Source organism: Apteryx mantelli, chromosome 2 (assembly GCF_036417845.1).
Source record: "Apteryx mantelli isolate bAptMan1 chromosome 2, bAptMan1.hap1, whole genome shotgun sequence".
NCBI lineage: Eukaryota > Metazoa > Chordata > Aves > Apterygiformes > Apterygidae > Apteryx > Apteryx mantelli.
The window spans coordinates 80,439,460-80,463,018 of record NC_089979.1 but is presented as its reverse complement, the minus strand read 5'-3'; the positions used below and the strand labels follow the sequence as shown (position 1 = coordinate 80,463,018).

The following is a 23,559-nucleotide window of genomic DNA, read 5'->3' as shown; positions in this document are numbered from 1 at the left end:
TTCACAAACGGACTAAAAATCATTTAATTTCCATGTGGCTTTCCCTCTTGTGGAACTGCTATTTTGAAACCTTCTCCCAGAATGCAGTTAAATGAACCACAGAAATATTCATGCACTGAAGGAAATACTTTATCTTCTAACAGTGACAAGAATATACTACTGATACATTGAAACTGCCATTAAATAGCTTGACTCAGATGACAAGTTTTAACTTTTGAGATACAGTTTTGATCTGGTCTTCACAACCCCTCCATTTCTAAGCCTGCAATATCACACCTGCAATTATGCCTTCTTCATGCTTTCTTATTGAGCCTGCAAAAATGTAGGCTAGTGTTCAAAAATCTGTCCTGCAGAGGTTTAGGCATAATTCACTTGAAAATTTGAACATGCATCTTTAATAACAACTTGGGGGATTTCTAATGCCTTTCTTAAACAAGCCCTGAAGAAAAAAAAGTTGATAAGTACTAAGCGGTTATAAGCACACTAACTCACATTCCAAGAGATCAGCCAAAGTCTTAGTCCGAAGAGCTACAGGTCTCTTTGTCTTGTCATTAGTGATGGCAAATTCTTGCATACCCAGCTCTTCTGCCACTTTGGCCTGCGTCCTGTTGTTTACCAGAGAACTTCTCAACAGCTGCAACAGAAAGAAGTTCCACTAAATGGTAAGAATTAGCAATGCTGAACTCTAAAAAGGTAAGGAGAGATGGGAGGAAAAAAGTTATTTATCCTTGCTGCCTCTCTCTTCTCTCTCAGCAAACCTCATATTCTGTATGATTTACGCACACATGCACACTCATTCTCCTGCTAATTCTTTCTTCTGTTTTAAATCTTCTCCCCAATTTTATTTCTTCTATAGATACATTCCTTCTATAAGTAAGTCTTGCATTATAAATGCTTGTTTGTGAATTCATTTGCAATCAAACACCATCTCTTCACCATTCCAATACTTTTGCAGCTCATCTGCAATTTTCTGGTGAAATACATGAAGTTATGCATTTTTCCATATAACACACAATATTCTGGAGTCTACAGAGCAGTTCCTAGAGTCCATCAAATAAGAAACAAATAGTCAATAATTAAAACAAATACACACTAAAGTGAGACAATCCAGTGTTTCAGAACCACCAAATGAGGAAGCCGTTCCATTCATTTGGGCAGAGCATAACTGGATAGCGCATATATGTGCTGTTATACTGCTCTACTGAAGGCAGTATGGCTGAGCTGATGTGTCCTTGATGAAGTTCTGTCCCTAACAATTTCAGCACATGTTAAAGTCCAGGATATCTGGTCCTCCAGCAGAGTCCCCTGAGGTGCTTAAGGCTGGTTGTAGGCAGATTGCTTAAATACAGAGACCAAAGACCTACCTCACACAGCTTTAAGGAGTACTTTGGGATTTCAGGTTTTCATTCAATTTTCTAAACTCCTGGTTAGGGTGATTTTTTTTCTGTTCTTTCTTTGCTTTAAATGAAATGGTGTAATTTAAAACTTTGGGGCTATTCTGGGAGGCAGGATGGGGTGGGGGGAAGAACGTCTCTCTTTCCACTGCTTATATATAATCTAGAGTTGAGAAGTTGCAGTGCATATTTTGCCTTCTTTGTCTGCCATGTCACTTTTGCTCTGCTTATTAGATACAAGTTATATGCTACCTGGCTCCAACATGTCAACTGAGCTTATGGAAATCAAGATTTATTCCCTGCACTTGATACTTCATCTCTGACAACAGATAAATAAAGAACAGTATGTTCATAATTTGTTTGGCAATGATATATGAAGCAGATACTTACATCTTGATCTTCATAAACTAGGCAGACTGCAGAAAGAAGAGGATTATTACCTGCCTTCCTAACCTCTGCTCAAAATCATCTTCCTACTTGTTCCTTTCCAAAATCCTTCCTTTCTATGTCCTTAAGATGAACAATAAATACATTCCCTAACCAAATCCTAACTACAATATGCAACCTATGAGACAAAAGTGCAGTCCCATATGACAAAAAGCTGTTTCCTGCAATAGGAGAAGGAGGATCTTTTTTGTTGTATTTGCCGAGCATCTATTATGATGGGACCCTTATCCATGATCAGTACTATGGTAAAACTAATAAAGAGTAAAATACACACTCACAGTGAGTTGGGGATGGAAAGAACCAGATATCCATCTAGCACTGTGTTTCTCAACCCCTTCCATATTAGAACTTGCCTCCTCTACAAATGGGATCCAGCAACAAGCCCAATTCCCTTTAATGATATGAGGAGGACAGGGTATCTGTCCCTTTCCAATATCTTTTTGGGAGCTAGTCTCCACCCTGGCAACACACAGCCTGTGCCATTACAGATGCTGTAACTCAGGATGTACGCTCAGCTGGAGCTTAACTCCAGCTACAAAGGAAATTACTTCTATTCTTCCATGTTCCCACAGCATATTAGTACCCACGACTGTAGCATAAGCCAACACTGGGGAAGTTGTATCTTTCAAGAGCCTACCAAATTTCATTTTCTTTTTTTGACAGATCATTTGGCTATCTCAAAACCTGTAAACAAAATTATTCTCCTCCTCCTTTTTCTTAAATATAGTTAAATTTCCTCAGCACTACATGCACGATTCAGCTGATGCTCTGTTAGTACTTCAAATATATATAATTATGTCCCTAGATAAAAGGTGCAAGAGAGCTCAGTGTTTGTTGTTTCTCTTCAGGTCCTCCATCATCAGTCTCCCTCTCCCTCACAAGCCTCATCTCATTTGTCCTCAAAGTTAAAAACATTCAAACATAATTCTGGTTATCATTGCATGTGCATCCCTAGAATTTAAATTTTATTCTAGGCATTTGCCTACTTCTCCGAATTTTTATGTATTCTCAATGTCCATTCCACTCTGTGTCCAAACTTTATAGTTTCCCCTGCAAACTTGGACAACATGCAACTCGTTCCACTTTCCAAGTCATTTATCATTAAATTAAACAACATGGAGATGTTCTGATCATTGTTCTGAGTATTTAAAACCATTAATAGCAACATTTTATACCCTTCTTGCCAAATAATACTTGAAAGATTTATCGTACTGTGACACTGATGCCTACAATTTTAATAGTCACCTACAAAGGAAAAAAGGCAACCTTTGATTTCTGCCTCATGTTTTTGTTTCTCCATTAGGAAAAACTGATATGAGAAGGCTCCTCCCCCTTTTTGTTTTCATATTAAAAATTCAGGCTCTATTTAGTCTGTCTCCTGAATGCTGCAGAGAAATCCAAGCAAATGTAAATGGAATTTAAGAAACAGTGAAGAAAAATGAAAGTCACTTTTATTCAGAGCATGTGATTTTTGTTTCTTGTAAACAGATTTAGCCCCAAACACCTAAGAAGCATTTTCTTGAAAACACACTGTTTGTTAGAGACTTTGTATCACCATCAGTTTATTGGTTTGAGAAAATCACTCCCAGTAGATAAGAAATCTACAAAACTACTTACTAATTTTAACTAAAGGACTTGACTTATACTCCTGATACTTCTATACTTTTTTATTCTAATCAAGATTTGAAAACTAAGAAAATTCAGTAAACCTAAGAAAATTCTTCACAAATAAACCCCAAAACATCTAGCTGCACTACTAAAGTGATCAATTCCTCTAAAAAAAAAAAAAAAAAAAAAAAAAAATTACACGTACTACCACTCTATGCTTAAAACACTGTAAATTGTTGAAAGACCCACAAACTGGGTTGTTCAGAGACTGGAGAAGAGATGCTGAAAGGCTATGGTAACCAACAACAGATGACCACAACAGTACTAAAAATAAATTCAAAAGCTACTACAGGAGCTCTGGATTGAAGACAATGAGCAAGCCACAGTAAAATAGATTGTAAAATAGCAACCTTATCAGGAAAGAAAACCCCTTCTGGTTCCATAGACTAGTAGTCATGAATAAAAAACTCATGTGAGGTGCTTATTTAAATAAATAGTTTAAAACATCTGTCTTTAAACAAGAACTAGTCTTATCTTTCAAGTTCACCACTGGCATCATTAAAACTATTGATCCATTTCATAGAACAAAAATTATTGCTCTGGGCTCATAAATCACCATTTCCTATTCATTGTAGAACTCGTCTTAAAATTAACAAAGCCTTATTAAGAGCAGTGTTTGCTGAGGCTTCTTTTATTAATCAAATTCAGAATAATTCACTAGCTGCTTCCATAATTTCAGTTTCCATCCCACACTTTTTCTCCCGGAGAGTGTGATTGATGGCAGTCTCACCGTTAAGTGCCCCTCGTGATGATCAGGGAAATGTATGAATAAATACTCTGTGGCTACCAGCTGCATTATGGAGTCACCCAGGAATTCCATCCTCTGATTGTGGCCTCTGAAAAATGAGACATCAATGCAGCAAAATCAATAAGCACTCAGGAAGGGAAAAAACAAAACCAGCATGCACCCACAAATTAAAATAACGAGTGATCTGAAAGTGAGCCTCACTCATTTTTAAACATATTTAAGATCATTTTCTAGTGTTAACCAGATGAGATGAAAACACAGTTCACTACTGTCGTAGCACTGATTTTCAAGAGAAAGCAAATCAGAGAAGCTAGAGATAAACACAATTATTAGACCACAGATATGGGACTAATTGAAGGAGAAGAGGAATAAGTTGATATCAAGTTTGTAATGGGATATGGTCTCTATTTGCAATTTCTTACAAGCAAGTGAACTAATAAATGCAATGACTTCAGTGGAGAGAAAAAGTCTGTCCATTTACAAGAAGTAAAAGGATCAAGGTTTAAACCTTTGTGGATCCTAGCTTGGGTACCTGTTGGCATGTCTCTACTGTTTGCTTTAAAATGGGACCTAAAAGATCTTGTTAGAGACCAAAAGCCCACTGTGTTAGGTATTGCACAAACCACAGAACACAAGGGCTATACTTTGCCTGAAGATGACTTTACTTCTCTCCTCTCCTTAAATGTACCTTCACATATGTTTCACTACAGTGTCAAGGATGAAGCCCCAAAGTCATTGAAGCAAGAAGCTCAGAAGATGCACCAGGATGACTTTAAAACATTCCTTAAACTCCTTCACAAAGTATGCACCATTGACTACTGTGAGAGACAAGATACTCAGCCAGGTGGGCTTGCAGACAGAGCTGTTCTGTTCTTTTCTGGAGAACAGATGTAACAGCCCAAGTTTTTTGGTTTTTTTTTGTTTTTTGTTTTAAACGAAGCAATTCGGGATACTAACAGAAGGACCAACAGAACTACACAAGGGCAATTGCTGCTGCGTACTCACAGAGTCAGATGGTTAAAACCCACTGTCCTCAGGGTGAACGCACGTGCTAGTAGCCGAACGTGAGTAAAAATGACTCCAATTGCCTCCTCAAACTCTGTGAGCTTCTGAAGAACTGGAGAGGTCTCAATGAGTTGCCTGTCAGTATTGGACTCTTGCAGCTGTAAATAAGATTAAGTGCAAATAACAACAAACAGATAATTTCCAAAATTTTTAAGAGAAAAGCAAACTTTTTGTAAACCAAGGGCAAAGAATACAGTGAACAAGTTGTTCTGTGAACAGTTGAACTGAGAAAAAACAGTTTCCTGTGGCTTTTTGTCTTGGATAGTTACCACCTGTCAAAGAAAATGTGAGCCCTGATGAAAGCTTTTTTTAACAGTTGGGGCGTTTATAATGTGTTGCTTATATGGTCCTGTCTCTGCATATGGATAATACAGGATATTTATTTTCATGAAACGTGTAAAATTTTACGTGTCTTTGAGATCTCTAATGTTATCAGATTGCTTGAAATCGAGCAACAGACTCAACAGGGCTGGCAGATCAACAACACATCAAGATGGAGACAAAAAAATCCACAAATTTTTTTTATTTCTGCTCATCCACCTTTTCAGTTCTACTATACCCTTTTCAAAATGCGGGGCAGAACAGCACATAATATTCAAGGTGTGCATAAGCCACAGTTTTTCAAAGTGACATCAGGATCTTCTCAGTTTTGTTCTCTATCCCTTTTCTAACAATTAGTAATGTTTAATTTGTCTTTTTCTTTAAACACTACTGAGCCTTCAGCTGACAGCTGACTACCTATCCCAGTCTCAAAATCCCACTCTTGAGGGCTAACGCTCAGTTCAGAGTTCAGTTGCTTGTGGAGCCAGGGCTGTTTTTTGCTTCTCCATGTGCAGCCCTTTATATTTACCTACATGGAATCCCATCTGCTTTTGTACTGCCTGTTCAGGCACTGTTGCATTCTTGTGGTCACATCGCAATTCTTCAGCCTGCTGTCGTCCCTATGAGCCTGAATGATTTGGTATTGTCAATATACTGCCACCTCACTGCTCATCTTCTTTCTTAAGTGCTACACTGCTGATGTGAACAGCGCATGCTTCAGCACAGATCCCTACAGAAATCCGCTGACCATCTCCATCCACTTTAAGAAATGGTCATTTCAGTCCAGTCCTGTCTCTTGTGTTTCCTTTAAACCTATGCAAGGACTGTCACTCTTCGCTGGGGTTGTTCTTTTTTATTTTATTTTATTTTTTTATTTGCTCAAGTCTTTGGTGCGTCGCTTGTCAAAAGCCTTTCAGGAAACCCAATAGACAATAGCATCTGTGTTACCACTTTTTTATTTTTACTTTTTTTGTCTCCTCTAAGATCTCCTATCAGTTGGTAAGGCAGTACTTGCATTTGCAAAAGTCATGTTGATTCTCTCCAAATAAATCACATTTATCCAGGCGTCCACTAATTATTTTCTTTATCACAGTTTCATCTGATTTGTCTGCTACAAAACGACAGGATTACAGGCCTTCAGTTCTATATATCTCACCCAGAACTATTCTTTTTAATTGGTATTTCATTTGCCATATTGTTACAGTCGCATTCAATAATTTTTAAAATGTCATTTTTCAAGGCTAGCCCTTCCCAATGGCCAAACTGGGCAGCTTATGCTTCCCCTACTGGCAAGCAGAAAGTTAGGATGACATCTGGGCCACAGAGGAAAATACATTTTCACCCCACAGAAGTTAAAGTAGGAACAAGAAATGATAAGCTTCATATACTCCCTGTCTCCAACCTAAGCATAGTCCAAGCCTCCTTCGTGAAAGCGGACAGAAAGATGTTAAAATAAAACAAAATAATAAAAAGAAAGAAATCCAGAATAAGAGTTTTCTTGTGTGCTTGTACCGCCACTCAGGATAGCTGGCGCTTAGTCTGGAAAGTTGATTTTTTCATTAAGACTCTTTTCCATTTACTCCTGTCTTACAGCGACAGAGAGTTGATTGTACAAGTGCTTCAGGTGCAATGATCTGTCGCTACAGGTTTTGTCTACACGCCCACTGCAAAATCTGTACCACATATTTGAAACATTGCAGATGTAGGTGTCTAAGTGACCTTCTGCTGGAAGGGTGTGCTCACAAAAACTTTTAATGGAGTCAGATTGACTCTGCACAAAACACCAAAGATTTGGCTGGACAAAAGAGGTAATAAGAGGGCCATTTCTCTCTTAGATGTTTATGTGATCCAGAAAGCCTTACTAATGGACTGAATCACAATTTGAATACAGCTGTCCTTGCAGCACACCTGCACCCTTGGAAGATGCTGTCATCCTTGCTGTAAACATGGGGAACTACAGTGCAGAGAGGCTCCATGACTTGCTCAGGGTCTCCACCAGAATTCACTCACGGAGCAAGGATTTGAAATCAGCTCTGCCAACTTCCAGAACTGTAAAATAACCTACTGTGGATTACTTGTGGGTTTCACAAATAGATGGAGGATAAGTTACCTTTCAGACATATCTGTATTTTCAGTGTTTACCTGCTATTAAAGCTACTGGAATCAATGAAACAACCATGCTGTAATCAGGCAAATATTTAGCATTACACTCTTAAGTCATTTAAGTAATGTGTCTTCCTACAATTAACATATAGGTCTTATTTTCAACAAAATAGCTACATGAGACCATTTTTGTGCCCCTTTTGTCCCAACTTATAGCAGATGAAGAAAAAGAAGACAAAATGTTACCTCTCACTAGATTTATTGTATGAGAAACACAATCATATATCAAACACAATCCAAGGAAAGGTGAATGATTAATCCTCAGAAAGGCAGAGACTCATTATTTATCAAAAAACAAAACAAAACAAAACACATAAAGGCAAATATATACACTCCTACTTGTTAGTAAATTTTCTGAAATGTCACTACAGCAGAAGCCTAAGGAAAAGCATCCCTGGAAATAAAACAGAGCTATGAAATTTATTACAGAAAGGGACACACTTACTTGGAGTGGGTGTAGTGGATAATTAAGCCATACATCCCGCAGGTCCTGCAAACATTGAGAGATGCCTTTAATGCTCAAGGGAGTCATTTAACAAATTCCACAGTACTAAATAAAATGTCATTACTTGAAATACTGAACTATTTCAGATGCTGACTCTGCTTATTGCAAATTCAATAGTGCTGGCAAACTAATTTTTAAAATCATGTATTTGCTGTTCAAACTGCCTGTAGTTCTCCCAATTAGCTTGTGTCAAGGAAGTAGAAAAATCCTTGAACCAAATAAAAACTGGCTAGAGAAGGAAAAAAAAATAAAAAGATTTGTTTAAGCCCCAGGTCCAACTTTATTCCCTACTCCTCCTCAGTAGCAAGTATGATTTGACCAAAAGCCAAGACGGAAAAACAAAAAAATTTGTATTCTTTTATTTCATATAGTCTTCCTTCATTACAGGCAGCGAGTAAACACTAAGTTATAATATGTTACAAAATACTTTTATTTCTAATAAACTTTGTCCTTCCACAGATTCACAGGTTATAAAGAAGGAAAAGACTATATAATTCATCCTTCACTGCTGCCACATGCATTGCTTCAGCATTACATACTGGTTGCTTGTTGAGCTGGCGAAACTTGTTCCCTGACCTGAAGGGCTTTTGTTCTGTTTAAGGTAGAAGTGACATGCCAAAATACGATGAAAGATGAGAGTAACAAGTAATAAAAAGTGAGCGTGGCCAACTAAACAAAGGGAGGTATGCATAAGAGCTCCCAGGTTCACAACATAATTTGCAAAACTTAAGAATTAATCAATATCAGCAAACTTCCCCCTTCACTGTCCTTAACTATTGTCTGGGATAAATTCCAGTCAGCAGTGATCTACAATGTAATCTGCAAAAAATGGATCAGATTTTAATTCTGCAGTTAGGTAAATTTTGGATGACCCCCCACCCCTTCAAAGATATGTATTTAGTTTTAGAAAATGTATTTAGTATAGGTTGGGGGGTGGGGGGTATTTATTTAACCAATGAAACAGAAATAGCGCACCGTTTCTGCAAAGCACGTTGTTTGGATCCACAGCACCCACCTCTGCTCTTAGAGAGGCATTTTGAATGGAAGTCTGTAGGTTTCCCACACCATAGGCCCTTCCCTACCTGAGCAACCAACCAACAGCAAACCTGAGGAAATACCATAGTTTTTCCTCCTGAACTAGTGCAGTTTGCTGTCCTAAACATGCCATGCTACATTAAATTCTTAGGAACTAAGTGCAACAGGTGTACTCCTGTTCATTCATGATTCTTAAGAAAAACATTTTAAAATGGAAGTCAAGTTGTAAATTAGATAAATACCTTGTCATTAAAGAGCAAACGTCCAAATAATTGTTTGGCTTCTTCTAGGCTCCCCTCTAAATAAACAGCTCCTATATGAGGGGACCAATACATCAAAGGGCAGAAACACATTAGTACATGGAAAATTACTAAGCACAGAGAAGTCATAGATCTCTGACTTCCTCATCTCTAATATATTTATTTTTTAAAAGCATGCCTTCTATGGTAAGAATCAAAATAGCAAATCCAATTTTCTGAGAAATTTAAGGCATATTAAACACTAACATAAATCAACGGTTGTAAAATTTCTAGGAAAAAAAAAGACAAATAAGTGATAGAAAGTGATATGCTCTAAGAGCAAAGTTTAAGGAAATTAGTCTAAAAGTGATCTATTTCTAAAAGTGGTTTCCAGTAATCAGCTAACTATACAATATATGTGGGCAGTGACAGTCATGAAATAAACTTCAACAGCCAATGAATAATTTTCATTTATTCTGTTTCTTCAAAAACATTACATCCTGCATATAAATCTGTCAGTATTTCCCCAATATTACAATAATATATATATATATTTTTTTTTGAAAAACTGCATGCACAGGCATCACTAGCCCTCCATATGGCCTTTAGTAACAAATTTAACAAAACTTGTGCTAACAAGTTGTATTTTTTGTGTGTACCACACTGTATCTGCACAGGCACTTTTAAAATAGAGTATCAACACTTCGTCCTTTGATTCTCTTTACAAAAGGGCTTCTGTAATCCTACTACTAGTCCTTGTAAGCACAGCTGTATAAAAGCAAAGGGAATACACAGCTACATGAACACAGCTACAGAACACAGAGCAAGGGAGTCAATAATCCCAAATATAGGGAGAATACGCTCTGCCTCGCTATGCTTTTCTTTTCTCTCTCTCTCTCTCTCTCTCTCTTTTTTTTTTTTTAATCCTTTCCTTCTGATTCTCTCAGTAGGTCAGCTACTCTCTTTTGATTCTTTGGAGATTGGCTTGGGGGTTTGTAACAGTATCTTGCCAGAGGCATGTTATGAGAGCACAGAATTTTAAGCAGGTACTAGGCAGCCTCTTAGTTATTATTTTCATTGCAGGGAAAAAGCACCAGATTTGTACAAAGGTTCCCAAGTAGGAGCTCCAGACCCCAAATATACTTCTGTTGTTCCTTCACAAACTCCCAGCTTTTAGCTGTGGCCCTAACAAAACCTTACTGCTCTATTAGCTTCCTGAGCAACTTCGCGCTGGAGGTTAAACAGCAAGTCTGCTCTCTTAGCAAATCTCAGTGTCTGCCAGAAAGTCCTCATCATCACATCATTGTCAGGCTGAAGTATATGAACGAAGTCACAGATACAGATCTAGTGTTTTTTTTCTGTTTCTTTTTTATTTTTTAATTAAAGATCAAAGCACTCATGGAAGGTGAAATAGAGTTGAAAAGACAACTCTTATTTCTTGATAAGAAGAAATGCAATTTGGCCCAAGGCAGAATGCGCAGAACTGTTGCCATCTAAGCAAACTGTGATGTATTTTCAAAGACAGATAAAATGCTTTAGGAGCCTGTGTAGTATGTAAAGGCCTGAATAGGGCTAAGATACTCCTGTTGTCAATACTACATAGAGTACATTTGGATGCATATGAAGCTGAATCACTGAGATTTAGCTTGTTTCATGTATTCAATCAAATAAGGATTTATAAAAATATGCTACATAAAATAGAACTTGCATGGCTCTAACACCATACTTCCCCCTTCCTGCTTGCTGATTATGATAACTGTGGTCAGGCATTCCCGATTTCTCTTTCTCCAAAGTAAATTAATCGATCAGCATAGCCAGTCACTGATCAGCATTACAGTGTCCTTCAACTAACTTGGCACAGCTCCCCTTCACCCTCAGCTAGAGAGCTTTGGTAGCTTTATTATAGCAGCTATGGCATACTGCCATGTTTTCTCTTCGGAAGAAAAATACAAAAACCTAAAACATTTACTTAACAAATGTCATGTTTAATTCACAGGAAAAGAGTTACCAGGGCACAGAGAAAGTGGGCTGGTGACTTGGTTAGGAGTATCTGGTGAATGCTGAAGCAACCTGCAGAACTGAAAACTCGGGGCTAATGTGGGACTCCACATTTTGCAGGTCTGTGCAAGTACTATTTATCGGAAGCAATAAGCCTCCACTTTTGCTGCCAGGCCATGGTGAATGAACTGCTCTTCCTCAGAGGGCTGCCCACAGCTGGACACAGTGACATGAGAGGTGCAGTCCTAAGGCGACATATGGAAGTGCCGTGCTACAACACCATGAAACGGGTACATCGGAGGGACATGTGAGTCAGGAGAAGAAAGGTGAGAGTTCACTTTAATACTGCACATTCATCATGTTACTCACACAGCACTTGTACAGTAGATGGGAAGGGACAAAGGAAATTTAAGAAGCTTTACTATCCCTACCCCTACTAACAGTACTCAGCACAGGCCTATGCCTGCTCCATCAACGTCAATGTGCAGCATAGGCACAATAACACACAATGTTTGCACGCACAAATATGTATGCTTTACCTATCAGGGCTTCAAAGCAGTTTGCCATGGCGTGGCGGAGGTCTGACTCCCTGCAAAGGTCCGGACCATGAGCATAAAGCATAAATCGATCCAGTTCCAGCTTCTGCAGAGATATGAAAAGATTCAAAACCAGGGTTACAGAAGTGCAAGAGTTCAAGCTCTAGGCACTAGGCTTCAGCTACATCATGACTATGTAGCCACAGGGCTCGAGGGAGCCCGAAAGCTGTGCTCTGTACAGTTTCAGTGCAAGCGTAGGCTTTAAAGCTAAAATTGGAACATTTTGTATTAGTTTACTAGAGGAAAGCAACAAGTGTGGGATACCGTGGAAAAGCTAAAAACTATAAAACTAAGGTTTTAATGGAAGCCAGATCAAAATATGTTAGTAGTGAGATCTAGAAATGAGTTCAAGAGGAAAGGTGAGGCAGTGACAGAGAAAAATAGGCTGATATTGGTTGGATGGTGCAGCATGCAGTGTTTTTTGCAGATGGTTTGCCCTTGTATGATTTGCCTTTGGAAATGCTGAAGGGACATTCAAAGGGAGAGAGCCAACACTGAGGAGAAAGACTGCATCTATGAGAAGAGGATAAAGTAAAATAGTGAGAAATGGGAACGCTGGTGGGCCGAATCCAAAAAACATCCAGCTCTTCCCTTTAAGACTGTCAACAGGTGGCAGTGACAACAGCCTCTGGGCCCCGAGAGCAGAGACTGATGTTTTAAGCCACAGTGCCACCTAGCCTTCTTTTTTCTTTCAAACGTACGTCATTAACATTCATCTGTTTCCCAAGCCATAATTCTGCTTGCCAGTTAGCATTGCAGGTAGTGAGTCAGATACGTTATATAACATATGATAATTCTGCTATAGAAATGCATGCAAGAGATACCAGGTTCTCTGTGTATTCATCTTTCTGACACAAACCCATTAATGGGATTTTTAAAGAAGAGAGATTTGTGCATCTTGCAGAATTTGTATGAGAATAGGTCCTTCCCAAATGGGTATAAATTTCTACTTACCAATTTCTCATTAACTTTCAACTTCATCCCCCTAAAGTATATTTAAGTAGTAAAAGTGAAGAAGCTAAGGTGTTTGAGATGTATGGCTTATATGCATTTCAATTTGAAAAGAAAAAAAAAATCCTTCAATTTTTTAATGAATGAGAGCCTATTCACTGCTCAGAACACAGGGAATTACCACTTACTATGTTGTATTGCACTTTATACAGTTCAGGGAGCAACTCCTTAGAGTCAATATCAAAGTTGAAAATTGTGTTTTATATTAATTGAAACTTCTTACAGATTATTATCATTTCTTCATGTTAGCTTTATTATTATTATTTTTTTTTTTTTACCACAGTGGCTCAACTCCGTTTTAGGAGCTTGCATCCAAAGTATTTTGCATACATTTCACATCTCATATTTGATCGAGACATGTTTCAGATTATTTTTAAAATTTCTGCTATAAAGCTCTTAGAAGCTACAGAAGTGCATCATTTGATCCTCAATTAAAACAGCATTCCATATGCACAAGAGAAGCTGAGGAGCTGAGAATTGGACTGAGGAAGCAAACTGAATGCAATGTGACACTCCATGAGATAATGGGGTGAAAGCAGGAAGGTCATTTGGGATATACAATAGAGACAAAGGATACCTTGGGAAATCAGGAATGTAGAGAACTCGCTAATATTTACAGCTGTATCTAATATAAATAAATACATTTAAAACATGCTGCTATACAACTAATCAAAAATTGCCCATTTACTATGATAAAGGCTGATAACAGCTTTAGGAGTATATGAACTTGCCTGACGCAGGTTTTAAAATGATAAAGCAAATTGAAATGTCAGGCAGTTTAATACCATATTTACAAACACAGCCCAGATTGAAACATTTTTCAATCAATTCATGTCCATCTATATTATTAAAGAAAGCTTTGGATGAAAATGATTGTGTGCACTGCCTACCCCTCTATCTCTCTTGAGAACTGAGCAAAAAGATAATATATTAGAAATCATACAGTTTTTGCCAAAATTTCAACATTGGGTATGTTTAAAAAATATATATAGTGTGTGAACATGGTCAGAAAAAATTAAAAGAGCACTTGAAAACCATCAGCGTGTGTGTGTGTATGTGTATGTGTGGCCCAGCACATTATAATAGTAAGTCTCAGGCTTACCCTTTTCTTTTTTTTTTAATTAAATGCTAACAAAACTAAATCTGAATAGAATACCAAATCATCTATGAAAATAAATTTACTCAAAGTTCTGCATTGTAACCCCCTCAGTATCACATAGAAATATAAACAGTCCATGTTATTCACAGAATTACATAAAATTCAGAGGGATCTCAAATTTTCCAATGCCATAAGCCTATTTTTCCACCAAAAACCTTTCTAACATATTGCTTTTTGACAGATCACGGCAAATCTGAAAATGACTTTTTAGGTCAGAGAGTGGACAAAATGAGTTTTTTCACCTTCTCTCTACCACCTGCTGCCGTTTCCTTCCTACATATCCTATCAGGAAGTCCTTCTATAAACATCCAAATTTTTTTTCCATTGTCTTTCCACTATCAACTTCATTATCACTGCAATTTAAAGTAAAATATAGAGATGCCTTCAACATAGTCATCCTAAAAACCTATCATTCTGCTGGCAAAAATCACTGCTCTTAAAAACCTGCTTTGGCAAAAACACTAAGTCCTACCTCATCTTTAAAATCCACTGTCAACTTGAAAAAGAGTTCCTGTATCCCAAATCCAGCTCACAAAATATGGTGAAGACACTGATGTTCAAAGCAGACAGACCACTCAAGAAGCAACCCACACATTAACAGGATCTTATCTATGAGTTTCAGACACACACAGATATAAAACAGAGGACTGTACCTTGGCCAGCATGGCCAGATGTTGGTTCTGTACGATGGCAGTGCGATATGTAGCTAATCCCCCCTCCTCCAGAGTGGGAAACAGGTAGTACAAGTGGACACTGGCAAAACAAAATCAAATCAGATCCCCTCAGTATGGATACATTTGGTTAAAGACAAATCACGTGCACCTCAGTGGAAGGCTAATATCCCATCAGATCTTAGCTGATAATACAACTCCCCCTCCCAAGAAGGCAACTCAGCTTGAAATAAAGAAACAATCAAACATTAAAATAATGCTCAATAATATTGACTGGATAGCATGGGGAGCAGGGGAGGAAGAGCCCTGTCTCTTTGCTGGACAGCACATAATTTCCAAATCCCTACAACTGCATGCAGTTCCCTTATCTAAAGGTTTCTCTCAGTAGCAATAGGTTCAGCAAGGGCTGGATCTGGACTCCCAGAGGATGGCGAGGAATAAAGCACATGGCAACTGACAGGAACTCCATATCACAGGCACGTAGTGCTTTACAATGAGACTACTGATTCAGTCTGGACTACCACTCAGGATATTTTTAAAAAGTTTCTTACAGTACTTTAGCAAAGAATTGCTCTCAAATGCCAATGAAAATAACTTGCTTGTTTAAGAACAATAATACTAACTATAAACTAACTGTACAAGGGGGAAAACTGCAGATGGACACAAGATTTTTTTTTAAGAACAAGAATCGCTGTAAATCTTAGAGGCAATCTAATCAGGAATCATAATTCACAAAAGCAGAGTCCTGAAGTGAAGAGAGTTTGGGTAGAAACTTCAGATTTTAAATAGGCCCTTAAATGCTTATTGAACAGAAATGCACTTAATTAGTAGCTCAAATATTTTCTGAATTAAGACAAAAGTTAGCTGACAAAAGTCAAGTGACAGGTGATGAACACTGACAGTGAAAAATGCAAGATACTTTTTAATCAGTGAGTCTTCCATCTTCTCAGCCTGTACTTGTTCTATGAGGGAAAAGGCCACTGGTTTTAAGGGCAATGGAGACCTTTACAGACAAATAATCCTTAATTCTGAGTAACTGATGGCTAGTTGAGGATGGATATACAAGGGCAATTGTTATCCACACAGCCTTATTGTAGAGCTTCTCTTAAAGAAAACAAACTACTCCCCTGTTAACCATGATAAGAGAAAGCAACTAAAAAATGGGTCATAATCTTTCGTACGGAACTCTGAAATTGCTTTTGTGACAGATGACACTTCTCAGCAAGTTGGCTGCCGCTAGTACTCAGCTCAGAGGCCAACACAAGTAACTTTTGTAGTATTCTAGTATTGTCAACTAATGTCAGAATACTTAAAAAAGACCAAAATTGGAGCAATTTTTAATGAATCATAAAATTTTGTTATTACTTCTAAATAACTTACACTTGTGCTCAACCATTTCATTTACATACAGACATTATGCAAGCTATACCCCTAATAAATGGAAATCTAATAGCACATTCAATATTACCAATAAATAGTTTTCACAGGCAACTAGAGAAAAAGAACACACAGAATCCATGGAAATAAAATGACACACTAATGAAAATTTCTTTTAAAAATGACTACAAATTCAACTTGTCTGTAGCTGAATAGTAATCTCTAAAAACCCCAGTCAACTTTAAATTGCACTCCATGACACAGAAACTCTAGCTTTTCATCTTGCAGTTTAATTTGCTGTATCATCAGCACTGGAGGAAATTTCAAAAGAGGTGTGTGCAGCTGGGCAGCTCTAAATATCAGGGCCAGGATCGCAATAAAGCGTACATTGCAAAGCTTCATAAGCTGGATGGTAGGCCAGTAACATACAAATGTAACCAAAGAGAAAAGCTGGTGACGATTGTTGAAGAATTCCACATTTACCTTGTTAAAAACTCCACCACAGCATCTCCCAGAAATTCTAAACGCTCATTGTGATTGATCCTGGAAAAGGGATTTTAAGATTTACTTTCAGTTAAATAATACATGCTGGTTATTTGCACAATGCAGTTAAAACAGAACAAGTTTGACTTGCTTGGTAATCAGACTGGAATACCTGTTCTTGCAGCTTCCCCCGTTCTCTCTGGGGCACATCCTTTCTGAAATACAGTAATGACTACGCAAATCATGAAGCTCGGGACTGACACTGCAGTCTTTGAAATTTTCATATATTCTGCTCTGAGCTATTGTCAGAACTTAACAAATGGAGAGAGGAAACAGTACTGTTGATTGGCATTGTGCAATGGACTACTGAGACTGGGTTTCTTTGTGCCTTGGGGCACCAGGTGATTTGAAGTAAATGACCATCTTTCTTGTGTGTGCCACACGGGGGTGGGGATGGGGGGTACATAGAGAACATCAGCACCTGCAGGGTGTGATAACTCTGCAGTAGATCTGTTGGTATGTCAGAGCTACATGGAACAAGTACTTTTATTTTTCATAGCACCTTTAAAATAGCATGCAGAAACGCACTATACCCTTTCTCTGTAATTTCCTTTGAGCTCAAAAGAAAAATTACTAGAGAACAAGATGCATTCAAAGATGCTCTAAAGTTAGTAGAATCTTATTTTCCCTGTGTTTTCCTTTTCATAGCCCCTATTGTTTTTTCTTCTAAGAATGTTCCTGATTTTCTTTTGTTTTGCATAAAGTTTCTTTTTCTCCAAACTCTCTGCCTGCTTATTTAACAAATGAATAACAGGACACAGCAGCTGAAGAAACAATGGGAGTTGAATTATGTCATAGAATATATAAAAATTTCTCCTCTACATCTTGAAGCATGTAAGTAGTACCATTTTGACTTCACACATGTGACAGCAACAGAATCCAGGCCATAGCTACAGGAATTTTTTTATCCAGTAGATCCTTCTCAAGTGGTTGACAGCTTTGATTGCAATTCGCACTCCCCTAGTAATCGTCTAGTTTGTCTAACTTCTGAAATAGCAGGCCTTCGTCTATGGGCTGAAAGAATTCAAGTACCTTTGCTGTGTAGAACAAGAAAGTGTGAGCAATTCTGTAACTCCTCTTTGTAGAGGCATAGCGGGAAACACAGATCTCTCAGAAGCAGAATTTTATATTTTTGTATTATTTTGTGAGAATTAACACAATTCAGCCTTATCTCACATTGTCTTAAGAGAGCTGAAATAAGCCTTGACGCTGACCCTCAAGGAAGAGGGCACAATATAGCTGAAACAGCATTTGGGGAACGCTACGACAATCATTTGTTCAGAATTCAACCTCTCCCGCTCCCCAGCTTCCTCCGAAGTGATGACTCTTTCAAAAGGTCCAGTTACAGCACTAGTTAACTAACGTATGCTCTACCCTCTAGTTCATGCATTTAGCAGATTTCACATACAGCTGTTTCTTGTATTAGTCCTGTGAGCTATTTTATTCATTTTGGCTAAATGGGGTGTCTGTTTGTGTCTATAAAACACATCTTAAAAATTACTGATTTGCACACAACTCTTAGTGGTCAGTCAAGGATTATTACATTTAAACATCAGCCTTTTGTCTCCAGCTGTTTATGCATACGTCTTCAAATTAGACCAGTACATCTTTCAAGCCCACGTTCAGTATCACATTCATGTTAACATGGTGCCATGCTAGGAAGGTACTGTGAGGGAAGGTGATGGAGAATCCAATCTATAACAGTGGTAACAATAATAACAAATCTTATTTTTCATTCTGCAGAAAGTAAAAGGTAGCCTTTTAGTCTTCCTCATTTCAGGGTACCCAAGTAGAAATGGTAGAATTATCTGTTAAAAGCTTCCTCAGGTGTTTCCTGCAGGCACAACCAAACATTTACCATGTGACTGCAAAAGCACACTTTCAGAAAATAAAAGGCAATTCAAAATGACCTTCCATTTCAACTATTTGCCAAAGTTGTTGCTGACAATAAGTTGGTTGATTTTATTAAACCGCTCCCTCTGCAAATTTTTCCTACTTGCAAACAAACCATACAACATGCTATACAAACCTAGAGTCTATTATTTTCATTACCTGGAAGGAGCTGGATCATCCTGTCCCAAACGGGACATAATATTTATCAAGGTGTTTATCCCTACAAATATAAACAATGCACAGTTAAATAAACAACCACTAATTCAGTCTGAATGGGTTTAGAAAATAATTACTTAACATGTTACTTTGTAATTGCTATAGACAAGATCATTCTGTTATTTACAGGGTTTACTTATAGCAGGTATAATCCTCACAGATGCTCTCTGCCTAACTGACAGCCTTCCCATTACAAGCTGCTTTTGTATTTTTGCGTTCAGAGAGCCAGATAAAAATATCACCTTTGCATGAAAAAGACATTCCAAACATTACACAAATAATAAAGAATTTACATCACTACAGCCGAATATACTTCTAAGGGGTAAGGAGTATTCTGCAGCAGACAGACCACATATTTTCATGTTAATAAGACTTCAGCATTTTTACAATATATCCTCCAGTATACTCACCATGTTGAACAGCAAATTATAAAAAAAATTGCCAAAAATCAAATAACATAAAAACTCTAATTTATTATCCATGCTTCTTGTCAGCTATTCGCTTACTGACTAATTTGCAAAAGCCAGTTATTTAGAAAGATCTCACTGTTGTCTGTGTATAACCTTTGAAATCCTCCATTAAAACGATACCTCAGAAGAATAAAGGCCAGTGAAACAATAACGAACAGTAGTTTTTCATACTGATTAAGCGTGAGGTGTGAGAAAATGGTAGCGGCGTAACTGCATACCTTTTTTTCTCATGTGCATATGGTGAACTTTTCTATCTCCATACTTTGGCTGTCTAATCCCACAGTTGGATAAGGAATTTCTGGCATGGTCCGGATTCATTCCAAAGTTTAAGTGATGGCTTGGATGAGTCATGGCAAGCTATAATGTAGCACATACAAAGACAAAAAAAGTCTTAGATGTATTTTTGCAAAGGCAGAAAAAAGCTTAGAGTGGTAGCTAATAACTTATTTTTTACTTTGCAGAAAAGCTACAAAGTGATGTCGTCAGTTAGTAACTTGGTTCCAGCAATTTAAATGTAGAATGTACTATTTCAGATGTCAGGAAGAAGCAACATTTATGCCCAATCATGGCTTTAACTAATTAACTTTCAACATTTTTTTAAAAGAAATAAATTAGTTTTGAAGAAAAAAAGCATGAACTGTCAATTCACCCTAGAGGTTTTGCTTACCATCTTTGCTGAGTTAATTTAAATACAACCATGTTTGCTTATTTAAACATATATTCTTTTTAATACTGCAGCATGAATATTCATATTAAAAATATGGACAAATAAAGAGTGTCTCAACTGTTCACATACTTGATTGAGGTTATTTATATATCAGTAAAAATTTCCTACTTCAGAAAAAGACAACAATAAACAAGCATATTACGTCCGACACGGTTATTCACAGCAGAGTTCTTCCTCATGTGACTATATGGTACCCCTCTTCAAATGAAAGTGTACAGCAATGGAAGGATTGGTCTTTTGTTTTACATTTGTACAATCTAGCATTATCAAAAGCTTACTTCTCTATTGCTGGCACTATAAAAACAGCAGGAAAGAACAGAACTAGCTACCTTTTATAACTCCATCCTGCAAACTCATGCATTTTCTCTTCCATCACACATACACACTTAAAAACAGGATATATGTATAAACGTATGTGTACACACACTTTATATTTAAATAAGAGATACACTGGTAATCTCAATATCTGAGGTTTGGAACATTAATTCTGCAAATGTACAGGACAGGCACTGAGGGTTGCAAGCAAAGAAATGCCAACAGCTCTCCGCAGTCGTCATTCAAACAGTGGCTGTGGCGTGCCAAAAGCAAGACTTGTAGAAAAGTTTGTTTTAATTGCTGAGAGAATAAAATGACATTCAATCAACAATAAGAACTTTCTTCAAATCCTTTTTAGTTCTTCACTAATATTAATGTTTGTCATAATTGTACATTCTCAACTTCTGCTCCATCTGAAATAGATGACACACTACATCTTGTCAGAATGGTTAAACTAGCACAGCCCTTTGAAAAAAAGCAAACATGATGAAACAGACAAAAAATCAATGCAAAATTATATATCTGATATTGCCTATGCATAATTATGTGACCGGGGCTATATAAATTATATTTAAAGTTCTCTCTCTTCCAGCACAAGTTACTAGGTTTTAAACAAATAAGCATAGGGATCAAGCATCAAAAAGTACATTTGTTCTAACTAATCATTAATCTGACTAATTCTGCCAAACTTGATTTTTAGCTTTCTCCCCCTTCGGACTGCAATTTGTGTTTTGGTTTATGTGTTTGGTCTCACCACTTTGAAGATTTCTGTGATTGTATTTTTATCTTTCATATTAAAGACGAGGCTGCCTGCCAACAACCAAACCCTAAAAAATGCTCAATGTTTAATGCAATTTTCAGTAGGACAAGCCCTGAAAACCAGCTTAAGGAAAACAGAGAAACTATGAGAAAAGATTATTTCTCAGCAAGCCTCGACTTTCTTAACACAAAATATTTTGGGAATGAAGCCTCATCCACATATACAAACTGCATTTTTTGAAGTTAGGGAAAATTTACCTATCCAAGCCCCATCCCCAGTCAGGGGAGAGAGACTGGCTCTTTTGGGGGAGATAAGGAACAGAAGTCAGTTTGCCCATCAGTAACTTTGGAAGAAATGTAAGGGGAAGGGGCCACCTGTGCCTAGAGTTAGTCTTCTGGAGCCAAACAATTCCAAAAATGCACTTCCATAAATGACTGGTCATGTAACACAGATGGATTTAAAACAAACAAGAAACTCTTCTCTCCAGTTCTTGACCCTTGTTTGTAAATGTGAACATGTTTTCATGTTCTTGTAGAAAGCAAGAGTTGCACAGAAGTTCACAAATTCCGAGCAGAAGTTTGCAAATTCCTTTGCACTAGCTATAAACACAAAGTAAAAAGGCAGCACTTAAGTTATTCTTTTTTGGAACAACAAACTACAAAAGGAAGAAACAAGACATGTGGACTCATATGCAGAAAAACACTGTATTCTTCACAAATATCTAATAAAAGAACCAAGTAGGAAATAATGAATAATGTACCTGCCAATCTTTTCAGTAAGTCTATTTTTGTCTTTCTACACGTTACAGGCAAATCCAGACCTACCATTGAGAAAATATAAGTGTGCCTACTTGCACAATCAGATGTCTAATTTATTTAATAGACTCTTGGGTCAACTGCAACTTTTGAAAGATCTGCAATGCAAATAATCAGGCATTTTCAAGTTATAGCATAGCAGCTCATTTCTATGAAATTGTATAGCAAGCAGGACTATAAACAAACTCAATAATTTTAGGAAGATAAAACAGCAAGTCATTTTTTTTTTGCACCTCTTACCTGCAGCAAGCACCTATCTCGAAAAGTGTAGCCTATCAATTTGTCCAAATGCATCAGACACTGATGGTAGCGAATATGGTGGGTGAGGACAGGAAGCATCATTGCATGCTAAAAAAAAAAAAAAAAAAAAACAGAAGGGAACTGCAATAAGGAAAAGCATTCAATTTCAGTGTACAGATGACTCGCAGACTAAGCTATAAACACAAACACATTCTATTTGTTGTAACACTGAACGCTACTCTGTTTTGGTTTAAATGAGAGAAAAAAAAAAATCCTAGCTTTCCACTCCTCATCAGCCAAACATTTAATTAAATTAGATTTTATCCATCTGCATAAACACTGCAGGGAAACAAAACAAAACAAAGCAAAGAAACCAGTCTGTTATTGAGCTATTTTGAATGTGGTAAAGAGATATCTGGAAAGATCAAGATCAGTAAGGTCAAGATTCAACAAGCCGTGACTGAAAATGACACTAGCTGCTTGGACCTTCCTATTTAATACCCTGCAGTTTTAGGCTAGTACCAAAAAAATTCATTACTTCATTGGGTGACTCTACTTCCCTGTCTGTATGGTCCACTGCAGAGGCCCCTAGGAAACAAAAACAGTCCTCAGGCAAATTTTAATATTGTTTATACTTAGCAACCAACACACGTGGCCCTAAGATTGAGAATCTGGAATACAAAGTTTTCGATTTTACCAGCTGTGGTACAGTGAATGAGGAATTGATATTTCCCTGGGAGGCACGCAGAAAGTCTTTAATTTGACTCTTGCAGTTATGTCGACAAAGTGCTGCTTTCATGGCGCTAAATACTCAGTTGATTCAATTAATGTATGTCATGTTGGATTATAGCTATTTGATGTTTCTGATGCTTTATTTATCTCTTTATAAGAGACTGTAAAATAACACACTTTAAAAATTGTATTGCAATGAAGAATGACTAGTGATCAAAAACAGTTTCTCCTGAAACCATACAGCAACAGGCCACAGGAGTTGTCCCCTAACCTTGGTACCTGAATCTGGTTATAAATATATTAGTCATTTTATTTTTTATATATAATTTTAACTGTGTTGCATACTCTTTTCCTGCTACAGCTGATGGCACAAGGCGATGGACTCTCCCAGTCTGCCCCCGGCTCTCCAGCAGTGCCACCGTCCCCAAGGCTCGTGGGAGACGGCTGCTTC

At 37.5% G+C, this 23,559-nt stretch overlaps 1 protein-coding gene across 5 annotated transcripts in view; it reads right to left on the bottom strand.

The window, feature by feature from the left end:
- Nucleotides 1-23,559, bottom strand: part of DROSHA (drosha ribonuclease III) — a 70,458-nt gene that overhangs the window by 7,298 nt on the left and 39,601 nt on the right. For 4 of the 5 annotated variants that reach the window (XM_067290976.1, XM_067290975.1, XM_067290974.1 and 1 more), the window contains exons 17-28: nt 22,377-22,484; nt 19,738-19,876; nt 18,993-19,053; nt 17,053-17,091; nt 16,881-16,940; nt 15,003-15,102; nt 12,123-12,225; nt 9,589-9,659; nt 8,252-8,296; nt 5,263-5,420; nt 4,240-4,345; nt 493-634 (exon numbers count right to left, since the gene is read on the bottom strand). In XM_067290976.1, coding sequence (XP_067147077.1) covers nt 493-634; nt 4,240-4,345; nt 5,263-5,420; nt 8,252-8,296; nt 9,589-9,659; nt 12,123-12,225; nt 15,003-15,102; nt 16,881-16,940; nt 17,053-17,091; nt 18,993-19,053; nt 19,738-19,876; nt 22,377-22,484 — 1,132 coding nt within the window. The remainder of the gene's footprint in view (nt 1-492; nt 635-4,239; nt 4,346-5,262; nt 5,421-8,251; nt 8,297-9,588; nt 9,660-12,122; nt 12,226-15,002; nt 15,103-16,880; nt 16,941-17,052; nt 17,092-18,992; nt 19,054-19,737; nt 19,877-22,376; nt 22,485-23,559) is intronic. The other variant, XM_067290977.1, reaches the window with a different exon arrangement.